The sequence below is a fragment of the Prionailurus viverrinus genome, chromosome C2 (assembly GCF_022837055.1).
Source record: "Prionailurus viverrinus isolate Anna chromosome C2, UM_Priviv_1.0, whole genome shotgun sequence".
NCBI lineage: Eukaryota > Metazoa > Chordata > Mammalia > Carnivora > Felidae > Prionailurus > Prionailurus viverrinus.
In genome coordinates this window covers 90,095,589-90,114,823 of record NC_062569.1, presented here as the reverse complement: position 1 = coordinate 90,114,823, position 19,235 = coordinate 90,095,589, and the positions used below count along the sequence as shown (strand labels likewise).

General features: G+C 36.0%; 1 protein-coding gene across 3 annotated transcripts in view; it reads right to left on the bottom strand.

Moving 5' to 3' along the window:
* CCDC14 (coiled-coil domain containing 14) overlaps nucleotides 1-19,235 on the bottom strand; it is a 53,374-nt gene that overhangs the window by 20,495 nt on the left and 13,644 nt on the right. For 2 of the 3 annotated variants that reach the window (XM_047875947.1, XM_047875950.1), the window contains exons 6-9: nucleotides 13,236-13,472; nucleotides 13,035-13,129; nucleotides 11,642-12,140; nucleotides 9,327-9,468 (exon numbers count right to left, since the gene is read on the bottom strand). In XM_047875947.1, coding sequence (XP_047731903.1) covers nucleotides 9,327-9,468; nucleotides 11,642-12,140; nucleotides 13,035-13,129; nucleotides 13,236-13,472 — 973 coding nt within the window. The remainder of the gene's footprint in view (nucleotides 1-9,326; nucleotides 9,469-11,641; nucleotides 12,141-13,034; nucleotides 13,130-13,235; nucleotides 13,473-19,235) is intronic. The other variant, XM_047875949.1, reaches the window with a different exon arrangement.

The window sequence follows — 19,235 nt, the reverse complement described above, 5'->3', positions numbered from 1 at the left end:
AGTGAGAATCTAGAAAAGGCAACAGAGACTGGCAATCTGCAACTCCAACTAGAATGCTGCTTTTGGTATTTTCTAGGAAAACAGAAGGTACTGAGGTCCTCTTACACACCAAGTATGTGATAGAAGCTTTGCTTGACAATCTTTTTGTACAACCATGGTCAATTTCTTCTCTTCTTCCCTTATATGACCAGCCTAAACTCTCATCCCTCACTGTAAGCCTGTCATTCCTATCCTCCAACTCTCAGTAGGATACTTTCCTGTTTTCACTAAAAATAATATGGCTTGGGGACAAACCGTTATCCTTCTGCCCAGGGTGTACAAATGTATCCATATATATACACTAATCCTCACCTCTTTCTTCTAGTCTTAGAGAAGGGGAACCTCATCAACTGCCTCGATCCCATTTCTTCCTCTACCTTAAAGGACTCTGCTCCTATTCCACACCTTTTCTCTTCTGCACCTACAGCTTCTCACTCTTTACTGGCTCATGTGCCTTAGCTGAGAATATTAACAAAACAGCCCCCATATTTAAGAAGATATTCCCTCCAACCCAACTGTACAGTTACCTATTCTCCTTCCCTCTCATTCCCAGTTTTCAAAGCCAGACTTTTAAAACATAATTGATCTAGGGGCACCTGGAGTGGCTCACTCGGTTGGGTGTCTGACTTCGGCTCAGGTCATGATCTCACAGTTCATGAGTTCAAGCCCTACATCGGGCTCTGTGATAACAGCTCAGAGTCTGGAGCCTGCTTTGGATTCTGTCTCCATCTCTCTCCTCCCCTCCCCCACTCACACTCTGTCTCTCTCAAAAATAAACAAACATTAAAAAAAATAAAACATGACTATTCTATAAAAAATGATATGACAAAAAATCTTTTTAAATAGTTGCACATGTTTTTAGCAAATATTATGTATTATATTTTCATATACTTGATTTAAACAAAGGAAAAGAACTGCTGACATTTAGGCAAATATTTCTTTTTTCAGTGTACTCATTGTTTTTAAATACAGCTTTATTAAAATAAAACATATTAAACTGCACATATTTGAAGTATATAATTTGATTAGTTTTAACATATGATGTGGTGGAACCATCACCACAATTACTATATTCATCACACCCCAAAATTTCCACATGCTCCATTTCAAAATATCCCCTTCCCAAACAACCACTAATTTATAAATTAGTTTGCATTTTCTGGAACTTTATACTATATATTTATATAGTATACAATTATATTAGTTTTTTGTTTTGTTTTGTTTTGTTTTGAGAGAGAGAGAAAGAGCATGAGCAGGGGAGGAACAGAGAAACAGGGAGAGAGAGGATCTCAAGCAGGCTCCATGCCCAGCATGGAGCCCCATGTGGGGCTCGATCCCATGACTGTGAGATCATGACCTGAACTGACATCGAGTTGGATGCTTAACCAACTAAGCCACCCAGGCACCCCTACAATTATATTGTAAATAGAATCATATGATACATATTTATCCCGCCTTCTTTCATTCAGCATAATGATTTTGAGACTCATCCATGCTGTTGCACATATCAATAGTTCTTTCCTTTCCACTACTGAATGGTATTCTATTGTGTGAACATACCACCATCTGTTTATCCATTCACCTGCTAACAGACATTTAGCTTGTTTCCTTATGGACATTCACAAGTAAGCATTTATGTGGACATATGCTTTTACTTCTCTGAATACATACCTAAGAACAAAATGACTGGATCATATGGTTTATGTTTAATTTCTAAGAAACTACCAAACTATTTTCCAAAGTATTCATACCATTTTATATTCCCACCAGTAAATTATGCAAGTGCCAGTTCCTCCACATCCTTACATCTGGCATAGTCTTTTGAATTTTTAGCCATTCTAATGGATATGTAGTGTTATCTCATCATGGTTTTAGTTTGCATTTTCCTAATGATTAATGATGAGATACTTTCATGTGCTTATTTGATATCCATCTATCTTCTTTGATGTAGTGTCCATTATAATACTTTGCCAGTTTTTTGAGTTGTAACAGTTCTTCATATGTCCTATATGTATAAGTCCTTCATTAAATGTATTGCAAATATTCTCTGTTGTTTGCCTCTTCACTTTTAGTAATAGTGTCTTTTGAAGAGCAAATTTTATATTTTGATGAAGTCCAACTTACAAATTTTTTCTACTTATATTTTCGTTATATTTAAGAAATCTTTTCTAACCCAGAATGACTAAGATTTTTTTTATCTTTTCTATAAGTTCTGTATATCTTAGTTATACATTTAGACTTGTGATTTATTTCAAGTTAATTTTTATATGTGGTGTAAGGTAAAGTTTGAAGTGGTTTTTTTTTTTCTTTCCTTTTTTTGTTTTTGTTTTTGTTTTGTATATGGCTCTCCAATTGTTCCAGCACTGTTTATTGAAAAGGTTATTCTTTCTTTCCCCATTGAATTTCCCTGGCATCTTTGTCAAGAATTGGTTATCTTTGTGTGTGAGTTTATTTCTGGACTCCATTCTGTTTCAATTATACATGTCTCTCCTTACACCAATGCCACACTGTCTTGATAACTATAACTTTAGGTCTTGAAATAGTATAGTACCAATTTTATTCTCCTTAAGTTGTTTTGGTTTGGTTATTTTAGATTCTTTGAATTTCCATATAAATTTTCAAATCACCTTTCTACAGAAAAACCTCTTGGGATTTTGACCACAATTACATAGAATCTATAGATCAATTTGGGGAGAACTAACATCTTAACAATAATAAGTCTTTTAATCTATGCATCTGGTTTATTTCTCACTTATATAGGTCTTCTTTAATTTCTCTCAGCAATGTTTTATAACGTTCAGTATACAGGTCTCAAACGTTTTTAATCAAACTTACCCCTAAATTGATCATATTTTTTGACCATACTATTAAAAGTATTGTTTTTAAATTTCATTTCAAATTGTTCATTGCCAGTATATAAAAATATAATTGCCTACGGTATATTGATCTCATATCCTACAACCTTGCTAGACTCATTTATTAATTTTAGTTGCTTTTTTGTAGGTTCTGTAGTATTTTCTACAAAGACTATCATGTCACCTGTGAATAATACAGCCTGTACTCTAAAAGGCTTTTATAGGGGCACCTGGGTGGCCCAGTTGGGTAAGTGTTGGACTTGAGGATCCTTAAGTCAGGTCAGGATATCACAGCTCATGAGTTTGAGCCTCGCATCGGACTCTGTTGTGGACAGCTCAGATCCTGGAGTCTACTTCGAATTCTGTGTTTCCATCTCTCTCTGCCCCTCCCCCACTCATGCTTTGTCTCTCTCTCTCAAAAATAAATAAACATTACAAAAACATTAAAAAAATTAAATAAATAAAAGACGTTTACTTCCTTTTTTTGCCTTATTTTACTAGTTAGAACCTCTAGCACAATTCTAAGCAGAAATAATAATCACTACTTGTTGGATATCATTTAGACATTTTTTAAGCCTATAGAAAGAGGAAAAAATTAGCCAAACAGAATTTTTAAATAACAGGATAATATTACAAATACTATTTTATAGGTGCCTGGGTGGCTCAGTCAGTTAAGTGGCCGACTTCGGTCCAGGTCAGGATCTCACGGTTTGTGAGTTCAAGCCCCATAATGGGCTCTGTGTTGACAGCTCAGAGCCTGGAGCTTGCTTCAAATTCTGTGTCTCCCTCTCTCTCTCTGTCCCTCTCCTACTTGCACTCTGTCTCTCTTCTCTCTCAAAAATAAATAAACATTAAAAAAATACTATGTATTGAATTTAGGATTACATGATTTTATCTGAAGGAAAAAGTAACAAGTGAAATTAGAACTAATGAACTTTAGACAAGTATTTCTCTACCTCATGAAATATTATTCCTAGATAACTTTAAATAAAGGAAATAGGATATAAAAACATTAATTTTGGAATCTATATTGTGAAGATTACTAACACATTCTACTCTGTAATCTGAATTCCCATAGTTGTCTTAGTTCTATGTATAGATTCAATGTTCATCTCTAATCCACTCCTTTATTTGAATTCATTTCTTGGTTGATTGGAATTTGCCATTCAATAATTTTTTTGTTCGTTTTAAAGGAGTCCAAGAGTGCTGTATTTTCTAAGTTCTTGCACTCCTGAGATTATGACTGATGACTTTACATGGAAAGGACTGCTGGGTCACATATGGGATTCTTGGGGCATCCTCACTTTCCCTTAGCTCTTTGTAAATAATGCTCTAAGATCTTCAGGCAATGAATATTCCTGTGAAAAGGCTGAGGCCAGCCTGATATTTTTCTTTTTATATATTTGCTTTTATTTTGAGTATCTATAAAACTTAATTTTATTTTATCCTTATGATATAGTGACTTTATTAGCTTATATGTTGGTGTGGATCATTATAATAGTTTTCCTGGGACCCTGAATGCCCTGCTGATCCACTGACACAGATCTTTAGATTACTAAATTTCCCATTATTTACTTATCTTTAAAAAAATTTTTTTTATAAATGTTTATTTATTTTTGACAGAGAGAAAGAGACAGAGACAGAGCATGAGTGGGGGAGGGGCAAAGAGAGAGGGAGACCCAGAATTTGAAACAGGTTCCAGGTTCTGAGCTGTCAGCACAGAGCCTGACGCGGGCCCAACTCACGGATTGCGAGATCGTGACCTGAGCCAAAGTCCGACGCTCAACCGACTGAGCCATCCAGGCACCCTTACATATCTTTTATCTTTAATCCATTTGTTCTGTTCTCTTTATCAGGAACGCTAATTATGCCAAATTTTGCATTCTTTGTTTCTCTTCCATATGTATCTTCTTTACAATAATTTTTAATTATTCTCTATTTTGTTTTGTTTCTTCAAGCTTATCCACCATGCCTTCAGTCATTTAACAAACATTTATCAGAGTGTTAGGCACAATTCTCAGCACTAGAAATACAGCAGCAAATAAAAGGGACAAACATTCAGCCTTCTCAAATTCACATGGAAAAGAGAACAGACATTACCAGAGGCTAAGGGGAAGGAAGAAAGGCAATTACTGTTTAATGGGTACAAAGTTTATGTTGGGGATGAAAAAATTGGGGGAAACAGACAGTGGTTGAGGGAACACAGCATTGTGAATGTATTTAATGACCCTGAAATGTATACTTACAAAATGGTTAAAAAGACAAATATTATGTCATATATATTTTACCACAAAATTATATATATGTTTGCTTACCACAAAATCATATATATATCAATTATATATATAGGTATATATCAATTATATATATATATATATATATGTATGTATATATCAATACTTTTTTTGAAAAAGGGTTTGGGAAGAAGAATAAGTGAAGGCTGGTTGGAGCCACTGAACTATGAATTTAGTACTAATAGTAATTGAAACCAAAAGATTTGGGGGGAAAAGAGCAAAACCTAAAAAAACAACAAAAATGAGCGTTCATATTACTTAGGTTCTAATGGAATATAAAAAATATCCTAATGGAATATAAGATCCCTGATTTCATATTTGTTTATTTTGTTTTCATTTTTGTGAGATTTTTTGCTTAATTTTCCTGACCTCATCTAATTCACTTTTCTTCTCCTTTTCCTGTCTTTTCTCCTTTAAACATTCTCTCTTTTCCTGCCTTTAAGAAGGATTCTATTATCCTTAATTTCCTTAAAACTATGGAATACTGTTTCAAGTTTTCTTGGGTTTTCTTTGAGCCATTCATCTGGTGATGTTTATTCTCGACCCTCTTTTATCTCTTTTGTCAGTCTGTTTAGTCTGAATGCTATGCAAAGATCTTTCCTATAAAGTCTTCCTTCCCATGGCTTTTGTGACATCCCTCTCCCAGCTTTCCTGCTATATCCTGACTTGCTCCTTCTTGGGTTTCTCTCACAGTCTCCTCCTCCTGTATTCTTTCCCTAAAAAGCTGTTATTCCCACCAGTTCACCCTTGCCTATGTTCGCACTCTATACCTTCCTGATGAATTTACCACTTACACGCTGATAACAAATCACTTGTTCTTTTTTTTTTTTTTATTAATCTATTTAAATTTAAGTTAGTTAACATACAGTGTAGTTTAAGTTTCAGGAGTTGAACCCAGTGATTCATCACTTACAATGTAACACCCAGTGCTCATCCCAAGGAGTGGCCTCCTTAAGCCCATCACGCATTTAGCCCATTTCCCCAATCACTTCCCCTCCAGCAACCTTCAGTTTGTTCTTTGTATTTAAGAGTCTCATGGTTTGCCTCCCTCTGTGTTTTTATCTTATTTTTCTTTCCCTTCCCTATGTTATCTGTTATGTTTCTCAAATTCTACGTGAGTGAAATTATATTGTATCTGTCTTTCCCTGACTAATTTTGCTTAGCATCAAACACTCTAGCTCCATCCTGGGTCACATCACTTCACAAATCACTTAGGGTTTTTTTGTTCATTTTTTTTAACAAATCACTTGTTCTTAATCACCGTTTTCTCCAGTGCCTACAACAGTGCCAAATCTATAACTCAACAAAAATGTGTTCAGGGAGTAACTCCCAAGTCTGCATTTCTATCCTGGATCTTGTTCCTGTGCTCTACTTATTACCGTATAGATCTCCAGATGGTCTAAATGACAAACTGCATATCTAAATCTTAACTCACAGGCTTTCCCCTATCTTCGAACTCAAAAATAACATGAATAAACAAATAAACAATATATTCTTCCTCCAGTGGCTTCCATCTGAGAGAATTATGTACCATCTGTCAAATGACTAAGCCCAAAGACCAAATGCCACCCATGTCTCCTCCCACTCACTTCTATTTCACTTTTGTTGTTGTTGTTGTTCTATTATGAGTACATAGTGGTCTCAGACTTGAGTCTAAAGTCAGGAAGTGGTCATGAATTCTAACCTACCCTATAAATATTAAGGAACTCTCTAGCTCAATGGTTCTTAACTGGAAGTAGTACCCCTGCAAAACCTCATGCAGGAAATCTGGGAATGTGCCAGGGCTTTTGGGGGTCACAATGAATTGGGCACTATAGATATTTCATGGGAAGGGACGAGGAAGGCTAAATGTTGAGGATTTTATCAGAAGTTTCAAATAAAAATTGTGCAGCCCAAATTGCCATGCCCAAATACCATAGAATCATTGCACCTGGCTATTTTTTTTAAGCCACAAGATGGCAATAAACTCCAAGAGAAGTCCTGAAAGATCACTTTTCTGGCTAAATAGAAACATGTAGTTTCTAAATGTCCTGACAGAAAAAAAATGTTTTTGATTGAAAATGCTGAAAAACACTTTTTAATAAACCAATGTATAATGGAAATTACAGATGACTCTTTCCAAATAAAGTTACCAAAGAGGCACAAAACTTCCTATACCTCTGCTGGAAACCTCATTCCACTAAAAAGACAAACAGACAAATTCTTTATTTTTCAATAATTTCATTTTTAGAAGGTCAAGTAAACAGTGGGAATAGTATGCTATATAATTTTTGTCCTCTAAGGACACAGAACCAAAAGATCTGGTGCCATGTCTGAAGAAAGTGGTTGAACATCAAACTAATACCTTTTTAAAAAATGAAACACAAGCAGTGACCAATAAAGTAGTATGTCTCATTTTCCTGAGTGGCTTGTAAATTAGCTCCTAAAACAATTCTAAAATGTTCTAAAGAAGGAAAATAAATAAGAACTCCTGATACTTCCCATCGGCACATGTTAAAACAGACAATAGTCTGAGACTAAGTTCTGGTATGTTTATTTAAGAAAAAAAAAATTACTTGACAGTCATACCTTTAAAAACATTTCTTTCAAACAGCTTACAGTACAGTTTTGTTCCACAAAATACACTTAAATATTAAAGTACTGAAGTATAAGTAAGTTAGATTCTACTTCCTAGCAAAAGCAATGCAGAAGTGTACAAATTAAGATAATTTGGCCTCTAAAAGCAAACTGCCTGGTTTGAATCTTCTTATATACATGACATTGGATAAATTATATAACCTCTCTGTGCATTGGTTTCACCATGTGTAAATGAGAATAACACAACAGAGCCATTCTGAGAATTTAAAGAGATGACATATATAAAGGACATAACCTGGCACATCAGAAACTTTCAATAAATGTTAGTAGTACTCCTGGCTATTACCATTACTATTATTCATACTTGTTTTTTATTTTGAAAAATTAATGCTATCGCTTAGGTCAGAACTGAAGACGTTATTATTAAAATTTAAAACCAGCAACCTCATCTTATATCATAGTGTCTTAGAGACTAATGACCATTAGAGAAATAATCCTAAGCAAGTAAATCTCACTAGGTGTCATGCCTTTGCAGGCTCCAGATCTATAAATTTAAGCTGCTCTCCCAACTAGGAATCCTATTTTACTGCTTTCTGATTTCTTAAAAATGTTTGTGCAGGTCCTTTCAGGTCCTACCCAATACAATGTCTACAGCTCATACAACTCTTAATACCTTCTCAGGACGCACTCACACTGCAGTGCTGCAGAAGCACTGAAAATGGATTCTAATTCTCTGCAAAGTATAAACCCTGGAGTAGTGGCCTTGGTGGTCATCGCTGAAACACACAGAGTTAGGATATTGCTAATAATATGCAAATGGTTTCCAACATAAGTTATGATAGCCAAAAGACAAAATATCTAAGAATTTAAGTGAGTTTTTTCTGTGACTGAGTGTGGTGGAGCTACTGGTGCTCACCCCCATCAGGTTCTCCTTTCCTTCCGGGGTGCAGGGGCAGTATGGGAAAATGTTATGTCCCAGACCTTTACATTAGGCACGGCCATATGTGTCATTGCCCCATTTTAGCCCACAAAATAGAAGTGGAAGTGCGACTGTCGCTTCTGGGCTGGGAGGTACAGAGACGGTGTGCCAGATCCATGTTCTCTTTTCCCTGAAAAACATTATCTTATGAGACAGTGGCCTCAGAAGATAGAGGGAATCTAAATCCTGCGTCCTAGGATGACGGCCCATGCTGGTCTCGGCATGAGGGAGAAAGAAACTTTCACCGTGCTATACCACTGAGATTCTTAAGTTTCATATTGCAGCAGAGCCTAGACTAGCCTGACAAATACCTTGAGGAACTTCATTTTTCCTCTGTACCCTATGACCAAGTGACGATGGAGGTAAAGGAGGTGGGAGGAAAGACGTACCAGTGAGCAGAAGCAACAGAAGAGAAGTTAGAGAACGCTGGCAATGTTTAGAAATGGAGAGGTAAAAGTAGAAACACAATAAAATACTAAATCTATTTTTCACACAGAGTCCTAGATTATCTCATTTCGCACCTTTGTTCTGGCTATGGGACATCTCTGCAAATGACAAAAATATGCAAAGAACAATGCTTACCTGCGTAACTGGGCATTTTCACTTCTTAGTGGTTGCATAGCCAGTGCTATTTCAACTTGAATATTTGTGTTTCCACTTATTGCTGGAAGCAGAGATATACACATCTCCAATTCTGCAATCAATCTCTGAATTTCTGAATCCTCTATGTACGGGCAAAGAAATAATAAAAACAATACCATTAATTGCTTTTGGATAAGATTATTTATGTATATTACTAAAAAAGAAAATTTCCCAGATATGTACATACTTGGTATAAACAAACAACTTGATTACTTATAAATTTGATATATAAATTTTATTTTCCTCTTTTCTGCTGCCTGAATTTGCTTACTCAAAAGAATTCTAAAGAAATTCAGTAAACTAAAGATTAATCTTCAATCACAGGATCATTAGTGTTTTGGGTTTTTTTCCAGTTAAAGAGTCTAGTAAGAAGATAACTATGTCTCCCAGTTCATATTCATATTCCCAAAGGACTACTGGATTCCTTATCATTGCTGAAGGGATTCCTAGAATTGATTACAGTATTAACGTTTACAACACAACCTTTGATCCTGGCATAAGCAAATAATTCTCTTAAGGTGATTCAATTTGGCAAAATATTGAAGGAGGATCTTCTCTGATAAGGTTTTAGTATTTAATATTATAAAGTAGATTTAAAACAACCAGTCACACCTTATTTGGTGTTGCATCAAAAGCAGTACCATTTCTGCTATTAATTGTGGAGAGTGAATGGTTTTAGAGGTGGCAAACAGACAGGTAGGTGGATTTTAGATCTTTTGTCCTTTTATATTTGCCCCTTCATTTCCATTCAAATTTTCTGTCGACTGAAAACACTTAATAATTATAATATTAACTCTCTTATACCCTAAAGAAGTAGAAAGTATATTTTAAATTATAAAATGTGACTCAATCCCACGGGTGTTTTAATGTTTTATTATTTATTCTTGAGAGACAGAGAGAGACACAGCGTGAGTGGAGGAGGGGCAGCGAGAGGGAGACCCAGAATCCGCAGCAGGTTCCAAGATCTGAGCTGTCAGCACAGGGCCCAACTCAGGGCTTGAACTCACAAACTGTGAGATCATGACCTGAGCTGAAGTCGGACACTTAACCACTGAGCCACCCAGGCGCCCCAATCCCACGGGTATTTTAGCCCCCTAATGTAAAGTATATGTACATAGTAAACATCTGAGCACATAGTAAACAATTACTGAGAAGTTCCCTACCAATCCTTTGTAGAATGGTTTTGATCATAAGCATTAGAGGCAGAGACCTGAGCTCTGCCATTTTCTAGCAATAGAGTTTTAGTCAAACTTCTTAACTCTTGAGCCTAGATTTCTTCTCCATAGTTACCTGGAGATAACAACAATACCTCATAGGATTGCTGCGAGGATTAAATGAGATAATGCATATAAAATAGCACAGTGCCAGGCACATGTAAGTATCCAATAAATGATACCTCACATTATTACTCTTATTATTACTGTTATCATGACTCAGTATTTGGTCAAGAGAATAGTGATAAATTGAAAGTCTGAAAACACAGAGATTTTAATATATTGAGCCTTCAAATTAATAGTGCTATGTTCTTCCTATAAGACATTTTAAGATTTGGAATTTCTTTTTGTCTGAAAATATTAGGTATTCAGTCAGTGCTTCCACAATCAATTACTGTGTTTTCTAAGATGCCAAAACTGTAACTCACTCCCAGTGAAAGCCATTATTTAGCATATACACACAATGAAAACAAATGAATACAACTTGGCTCAAATATCTCATAATTCCATCTGAGACATTTGTCTTGATTTAATTAAAAAACCCACAAGTAAATTGAAAAGGGCATTAAAAAGTTTGGATTACTCCTCCGAGTCAGATTTGTTAAACTTTTGCAACAGTTGGTTATTAAAGAAATTATAGGAAGAAAATCTGCATCTTTTTAAAATAGGAAAAATTACCAGTCTATGCTAGGGAGTTAATCATCTTTAGGGGTCTTCTAACCCCTAAAAGTTTATGGCTATAAATTCTCTTTGATTGAATCTTTCCAAGGTCCTTCGGAATCAAGTAGAATGAATACATGCTTGCAAGTAAAAGACTGTTTTGATTCTTTCTTGTACATTTCAAACCCATAGGAAACATGAGGGATCAAAATCTAAACAATAAAATAGGCAGAACTCACTTCCTTATTAGCTCAAGACATATTCCTATGGAAAATATCACAAACTCTGTTTATTTTTCTAAATTTAAATGATGACTAAATAATAGGATACTGCTATTTAGCATTACCACCACAGAAATTCATTTTAAAAGTGCTCATATACCTTGCTCTGCTACCAGGGCCTTGAGCTCTCCCAACAAATACTTTATAGTTCTGACTTTTTCAGCACTCTGGTTCACATTTTTTGCTTTCTGCACATCCTTTATTCTTGAATCTTGCATGTGTATGTTTAAATCCTTTCTTTCACTTGGGACTTCTCCAATGTGTTCTTTGGCACATCGATCTTCATTACTGGACAGGAAAGCTGGTGGAAACAGAGTGGGGCTTTGGTGTGTCTGACTGTGCTGACGAGAATGCAATAGATTCATATATGTTTGAAAACATTTTAGTAGGTCTGGTTCCTTAGGAACTTCGTGTTGTGGCAGAATCCCACTGACAAGACCCAGCTGCTGGAATGGTGGAAGAGGTGGCCTGTCACTTTTGGGCAGGCTGCGTGGAACTCCAAGACCAGTACTGAAGGAATTCTGTAGAACGTTTGTACAGTTCATAGAAGCAGTTTTACCTTGTGATGCAAACTGGTTGTCACCATCAGTCTGAACTTCCTAAAGACAGAAAAAAACAAGGTAAGCCTTCAAAAATGTGAGCACTGACTTGTAGGCATTAACTATAATCAACTCAAACCAAAAATATTAGAAAATGACTTCTGCAGAATGGAGTTATAGATTACCAGTGAGGAAGCCAGATTTCCCCTCAGCACAATATTCTAGTTTTTTCAAGCTTATTAATTAGTTCCCCCTGCAATATGGGAACATTATAAAGCCATGACTACAATAAATTGTTTACAAATATCACATATGGTTTAAAGGCATCAAAAATCAGTCCACCTTGGGACTGAAACAAACTTCCACTTTGGGAAATTGCATTGCAAGAAAATAAGCTCAAACATACAAAAAGCTTTTGCACAAACATGTTTACAGAATTGTTATGGTAGTAAAAACCTATTACTTAAATGTCTAACCATAGGGGAGCAATTACATAGAGCACAGTATATCCACTAACTAGAGTATTCATTCACTTATTAAAAATTTCAAAAGGTATATATTAATACAGAAACACGTTCACAGTAAAATGCTAAATAAAAAAAGTAGTATATAAAACTTATAAAATTTAATTATGACCATATTCTTAAAAGTAAACTTAAATAAAAACCAGAAAACAAAATCAGAGAATTGATTAGAAAGTGCTCTATCAATATGTTAACAGCAATTGTGCTTAAGTGGTAGGTATGGGTGATTTCTTTTTTCTACTGATCTCTTTCCCTCCCCCTCCCACATTGTCCTTAATGAATGGGTAAAATATTTCTAGTAAAAAGTAATTTGAATAATTAATGTTTACATCCTAGGGCATTACTACAATCAGTAAATTCAAATTTCTCTCTTAAGGTGACAATTTCTAAAGGCAAATAATTATTTGTAGAATGTATAAAATGTACCCACAGAATGAACCATAGGAGGGCAGGATGGAGGCTGAAGTAACTGGACTGGGGTGGAGGTTGATAAGCCATAACTAGAATGTGGAGTTGCCTGAGACTCTAAAAGGTAAGAGGGGGAAAAGTTATCACATCTCATACTGCTTTTACAAAAAGTAGGAAACTTAGAGTTTATATTCATGCATTTTAAAACATCATTCATACTAACCAGAACCAGACATGGTATGGTAGGGTATAGCAGGAATTCCATCCGGGTTGTTCTTTGAAGCCAAGTTATTCATCAGTGACATTTGGGTCTGCACATGCTCACAGAGGGCTTGGTATATTATCGGTGAATACATTCTATAATGATCTTGAAATGACCAATTCTGTGGTATATCTGATGAGTCTCTCTCACTTCCAGCAGAAGTTTCATTAGGTACATATTTCTTATTATCTGAAGATACTAATGTGGAAGAAGGAAAAACAAATTCTTGAAATAGGATTCTTCAAAAACTTTTATCATAAAATACAAGGTAAGAAAAAGACTCTCAGAAATAGCTCAATTCACCATATACTTTACAGAAGGGCTTTACCACTATCACCCCCTAAAGAAAATCACCTCTAATTCTCTTTTAAAAGTAGTTAATGAATTGTGTAAGCTCTCCAGTCAAAAATTATCTACACTACATCTTTAAAGTCTCTATTAAATGGTATTTGTGAAATCTCTCCTTCAATTATAAGACCCCTCTTTAAGGGTGTTATTTTAAAAATCCAGTAAAACTCTTTCACCTTGCTCCTTGTCCAGCTCATGCTCTCAGGGGAAAACGGAATAGGAGAGACAGAATAGTCTGTAAAAATTTGAATGCTTGGATCATTTTTTTAAAAAAATCAGAGCTCCAAGACGAAGAATAAAAGTGTACTTAATCTAGACAATGGGCCCTCAAAGAAAATCTTAACCTGGCATTTAAAGTTTCCAAAGCCTGACCACAACCAACTTTTCCCACCAACTTTTTCCAACTCAAATTTTCATTCCAGTCAAGTCAATTTAGACACCCAAAAAGCTTCTCTCACCTTCCTATAACATTACTTGTAATGAACCATTCTTCCAACTCTCAATTCTACCCACGCACCAAGGCTCATCTGAAGGCTTCCCTCTTCCATGAAGCCTTTTCCAATCATTCTACTCCAATGACCGCTCTTCACCATCCCAGAGCACATAGTGTCTATATGAGTTATATGTCACCTGCACATTACACTATATTGCTTATCTTTCATTCTCTTGTCTATCTGACTAAACTGTAAGCTTCTTTAGGTAGGGTTGTATCTTGTGCTTCATTATTTGCCCCCATAGAGTCTCATTATTAGTCTACCTACAAAGTAGTACAAGGGAGAAACCCGGAATTAATAAACTAATACATGAAAAGCAGTGTTTTCTACATAGCACTACTCTAGAGATCTAGAGAGAAAAGTATCAAGATCTATTTCCCTAATGAGATCCCCTTCACAAACTTTTTCTATAAAATTATTAATAGAAATGAGAGTATTCTCGGTAGATCATTGGTTATCAGGGTGCAAAATAAATTCAGAAAATATCTAGCTTTTGGTAGTAGCTAAATATATATTCTAGATACAGCAAATGTATTCCCAGGTGTGAGTGTTCATGGTTACCAAAAGATCTGTACAAGGATATTCACAACAGCTTTATTTGCAGTAGCCAAAAATGTTAACATCCAAATAGCCATGAATAGTAGAAATGGATAAACTGTGGTATACTCGTACAATGGAACACTATGCAGCAATGGAAAAGAACAAATTACTCATTTTTCAACTGCCTCTATGAATCTGACAGACATAATGTATGAAAGATGTCAGACACAGACTACATAGTATATAAGTATATTTATATGAAGTTCAAATATAGGTAAAATTCTCCAATGCAGAATAGGTAAAATTCTCCAGTGCAGATAGAAGTCAGAAAACTAGTTACTTAAGGATGAGGGTAGGTGGTGAGGATGATGATGGGGCAGAAGCATAGTAGAGTGCTAAAAATGTTCTGTATCTTCATCTGGGTGGAAGCTACATGAGTGTATACATACGCAAAAATTTGTCAATTTGTGCAACTGATTTATGCAAGTTACTCATTGTTTAAAAAAGTGAAGTTTTAAAAAATGGTATGGAATTCTCCAAATATATATAGCTTACTAAAAATAAAAACATTGCCAAAGCATATAACTTACATGTAAAAGCAAAAAGTTAAAGGCAGATTAACTAATATAACCAATGAAGATTGAAAAAAAATCTAAAGAAAAAAACTACTAAATTATTATTTGACTATGAAAATGGATGAGATAGTAGATGCTTCTATTTAGACTTGGGGTATGCTTCCTTTTGAGATGATCTATTCCTGTGAACATATTTCCCAGACTTGAGTACAAGTTCTAACAGTTACTAGCTGAGTAACTTTTGGCAAATTACTGAACCTCTCTTGGCCTCTTCTTCCTCATCATAAAAATGATAATAATAAAAGTATCACCTACTTCTAGCACACAGTAAGAACTTAATGTTAGATCTATTACCAAATTGCTACAAAGTCTTAACTCAGACAAGTAAATATTTCATATTCACAAATATTCCCATCCGATATCAACACTATACCTCTAAACATGTGCCCTCTGAGGTGATTAAAACGAAAAAGAATGGCACAAAAACAGACACACAGACCAATGGAATAGAATAGAAACCCCAGAACTAGACCCACAAACGTATGGCCAACTCATCTTTGACAAAGCAGGAAAGAACATCCAATGGAAAAAAGACAGCCTCTTTAACAAATGGTGCTGGGAGAACTGGACAGCAACATGCAGAAGGTTGAAACTAGACCACTTTCTCACACCATTCACAAAAATAAACTCAAAATGGATAAAGGACCTAAATGTGAGACAGGAAACCATCAAAACCTTAGAGGAGAAAGCAGGAAAAGACCTCTCTGACCTCAGCCGTAGCAATCTCTTACTCGACACATCCCCAAAGGCAAGGGAATTAAAAGCAAAAGTGAATTACTGGGACCTTATGAAGATAAAAAGCTTCTGCACAGCAAAGGAAACAACCAACAAAACTAAAAGGCAACCAACGGAATGGGAAAAGATATTCGCAAATGACATATCGGACAAAGGGCTAGTATCCAAAATCTATAAAGAGCTCACCAAACTCCACACCCGAAAAACAAAGAACCCAGTGAAGAAATGGGCAGAAAACATGAATAGACACTTCTCTAAAGAAGACATCCGGATGGCCAACAGGCATATGAAAAGATGTTCAGTGTCGCTCCTTATCAGGGAAATACAAATCAAAACCACACTCAGGTATCACCTCACGCCAGTCAGAGTGGCCAAAATGAACAAATCAGGAGACTATAGATGCTGGAGAGGATGTGGAGAAATGGGAACCCTCTTGCACTGTTCGTGGGAATGCAAATTGGTGCAGCCGCTCTGGAAAGCAGTGTGGAGGTTCCTCAGAAAATTAAAAATAGACCTACCCTATGACCCAGCAATAGCACTGCTAGGAATTTATCCAAGGGATACAGGAGTACTGATGCATAGGGGCACTTGTACCCCAATGTTCATAGCAGCACTCTCAACAATAGCCAAATTATGGAAAGAGCCTAAATGTCCATCAACTGATGAATGGATAAAGAAATTGTGGTTTATATACACAATGGAATATTACGTGGCAATGAGAAAAAATGAAATATGGCCTTTTGTAGCAACGTGGATGGAACTGGAGAGTGTGATGCTAAGTGAAATAAGCCACACAGAGAAAGACAGATACCATATGGTTTCACTCTTATGTGGATCCTGAGAAACTTAACAGGAACCCATGGGGGAGGGGAAGGAAAAAAAAAAAAAAAGAGGTTAGAATGGGAGAGAGCCAAAGCATAAGAGACTGTTAAAAACTGAGAACAAACTGAGGGTTGATGGGGGGTGGGAGGGAGGAGAGGGTGGGTGATGGGTATTGAGGAGGGCACCTTTTGGGATGAGCACTGGGTGTTGTATGGAAACCAATTTGTCAATAAATTTCATAAAAAAAAAAAAAAAAGAAAATGGAAGAAAAATAAAACAAAAAAAAACCCAAAAAAAAACAAAAACGAAAAAGAAGTTATTCTTCATTATCTGAATAGATGAGCAACAAACTGGTTAATGAACATTTCTGCAAAAAAATTATTTCTTATTGGAAATACAATTTTATAATAAATCAAGTGGAAAAGTATCTCTAAAATATTTTTAGCTTTGAAACCTAAAATGGTGGAGGATGAGATCACAGGCAGCCCATGGCCATCCTGCACACTGGTCTTCCTTTCCTCCTGATTCCAGGTCTCTCTTCTGCACTTGAATTTTCTTTGGTCCCATAAGACAGAATTGCCTGGTTTGATGAATTCTAGATTTTACAGTTAGGGGTCCCAAGCATTGGCTCTCATTCACCTTCTTTTCAAGGAGTAGTTTTCACAATCTCTGATAAAGCTGAGCTACACTATTTTGCCTCTGCATCTGCTAGAAGATGTCATCATCCAACATAAATTAATAAACTTCAAACATATCTCTTAAAAAATCAAAGCCTTAGAATTAAAATGACTCAATTTATTCCTTTATTAACTTAGTCTATACAAAACTCTACTGATAATGCTACAGACTTGTATTTAAGAGGCAAATCTTAAAGCAAATTATTCAAGACAAGGTAAAAACCATAAATTCATATAAAAGATTGCATTTATGGGCACCTGGGTGGCTCTGTTGGTTAAGTGGTCAACTTTTGATTTCAGCTCAAGTCATGATATCATGGTTTGTGAGTTTAAGCCCCCTTCGGGCTCCTTGCTGACAATGTGGATCCGGCTTGGGATACTCTCTCTTTCCCTCTCTCTCTGCCCCTCCCCTGACCCACCCCCCCCCCCAAAAAAAATAAACTTAAAATTTTTTTAAATAAATAAATAAAAGACTGCAATTAAATTACTACTAATTTTAAAATTAAAAAAAAAAAAACAGACAAACCACCACCAACAAAATGAGCCTGTTAATACACAAACACAAATAAGATATATTTTCTTGCTCTTGTTCATTACACCAAACCACGCTACATGAAAATGTTACCTAACACATTAGGATGATGATATGTCTAATTGGTGTCAGTTGATAACTAGAACTCATGAAAGGAATGTACTCATTATTCAGTCCACAAAACTTCTTTAGTCCTTGAATCCTAGCTTCTATACAAGCACTACTGCTTGGATGTACAAGCATTGTCCAGTGGTAAGATACTTTCTGCCACTCATATAGAACAAATAACCACTACAGATAAGAGCTGCTGGATGCCTATTATAATTTGAAATATGTAAAAGAACACCTAGCCTTGAAGGCGGCAATCAATGCTCTCCCTGTAGCAGTTTATTTCCCCAAGGTGAGGGCAGCAATAGATGTATGTTACTGAAAGCAGAGCCATGTGCCCATAGCACTCAACAGCTATCAAATGTAAAAAGTTGCTTATTAAAAAAAATGTTTTTTCTTTAAATGTCAGGAGCACTCTCAAGAAGCTCCATGCATTTCTGGAACTGCCTTTCTGCCTCCTTACTCCCAGTCTGCATAAGGTGGGTGAGCTTGACCCCACAGACACTCAATGATCAGGCAGGTTCCAGACAGAAAATACATAAGATCACACCCCAGGAGACGGTTAACATAAAATAGTAAGATAATGTATCTTAAAACTGAAATAATACATAAGATACTAGTTAACATGCTGTAATAAATTCCTTAAAATTCTAGAGTCTGAGGATCTAGAAAGCCAGGTATCTCTCATCTGCTCCTCCAAATCCATCCTCTACTTGTCTCCACACTGCTCTTCCTGGGATGCTAATCCATATGGATTACACTGTTAAGAGACAGTCCTCATGGGCCTCTTGTGCTCCTACGTGTCTTGCTCAGTATACTAAGAAAGTAAGACCTTGACCTAAGCTCTTTATCTGGGCCATTTCTCAGGGTTGTGTTTGTAGTGAATAACCTCAAAGGATAAGGTAATGTTTCCCTGAGACAAGTGCTCACTACCAACACAATGGGTTTCCCAAGCTCAGTGTTCCTCAGCTGAAAGAAACCTACAGGATGAGCAGCATCCATCTGGGTCCATCACATTACCCCCACAGGAACTGGGAGTGAGGGGAAAATACGCTAACATACATGTTGCT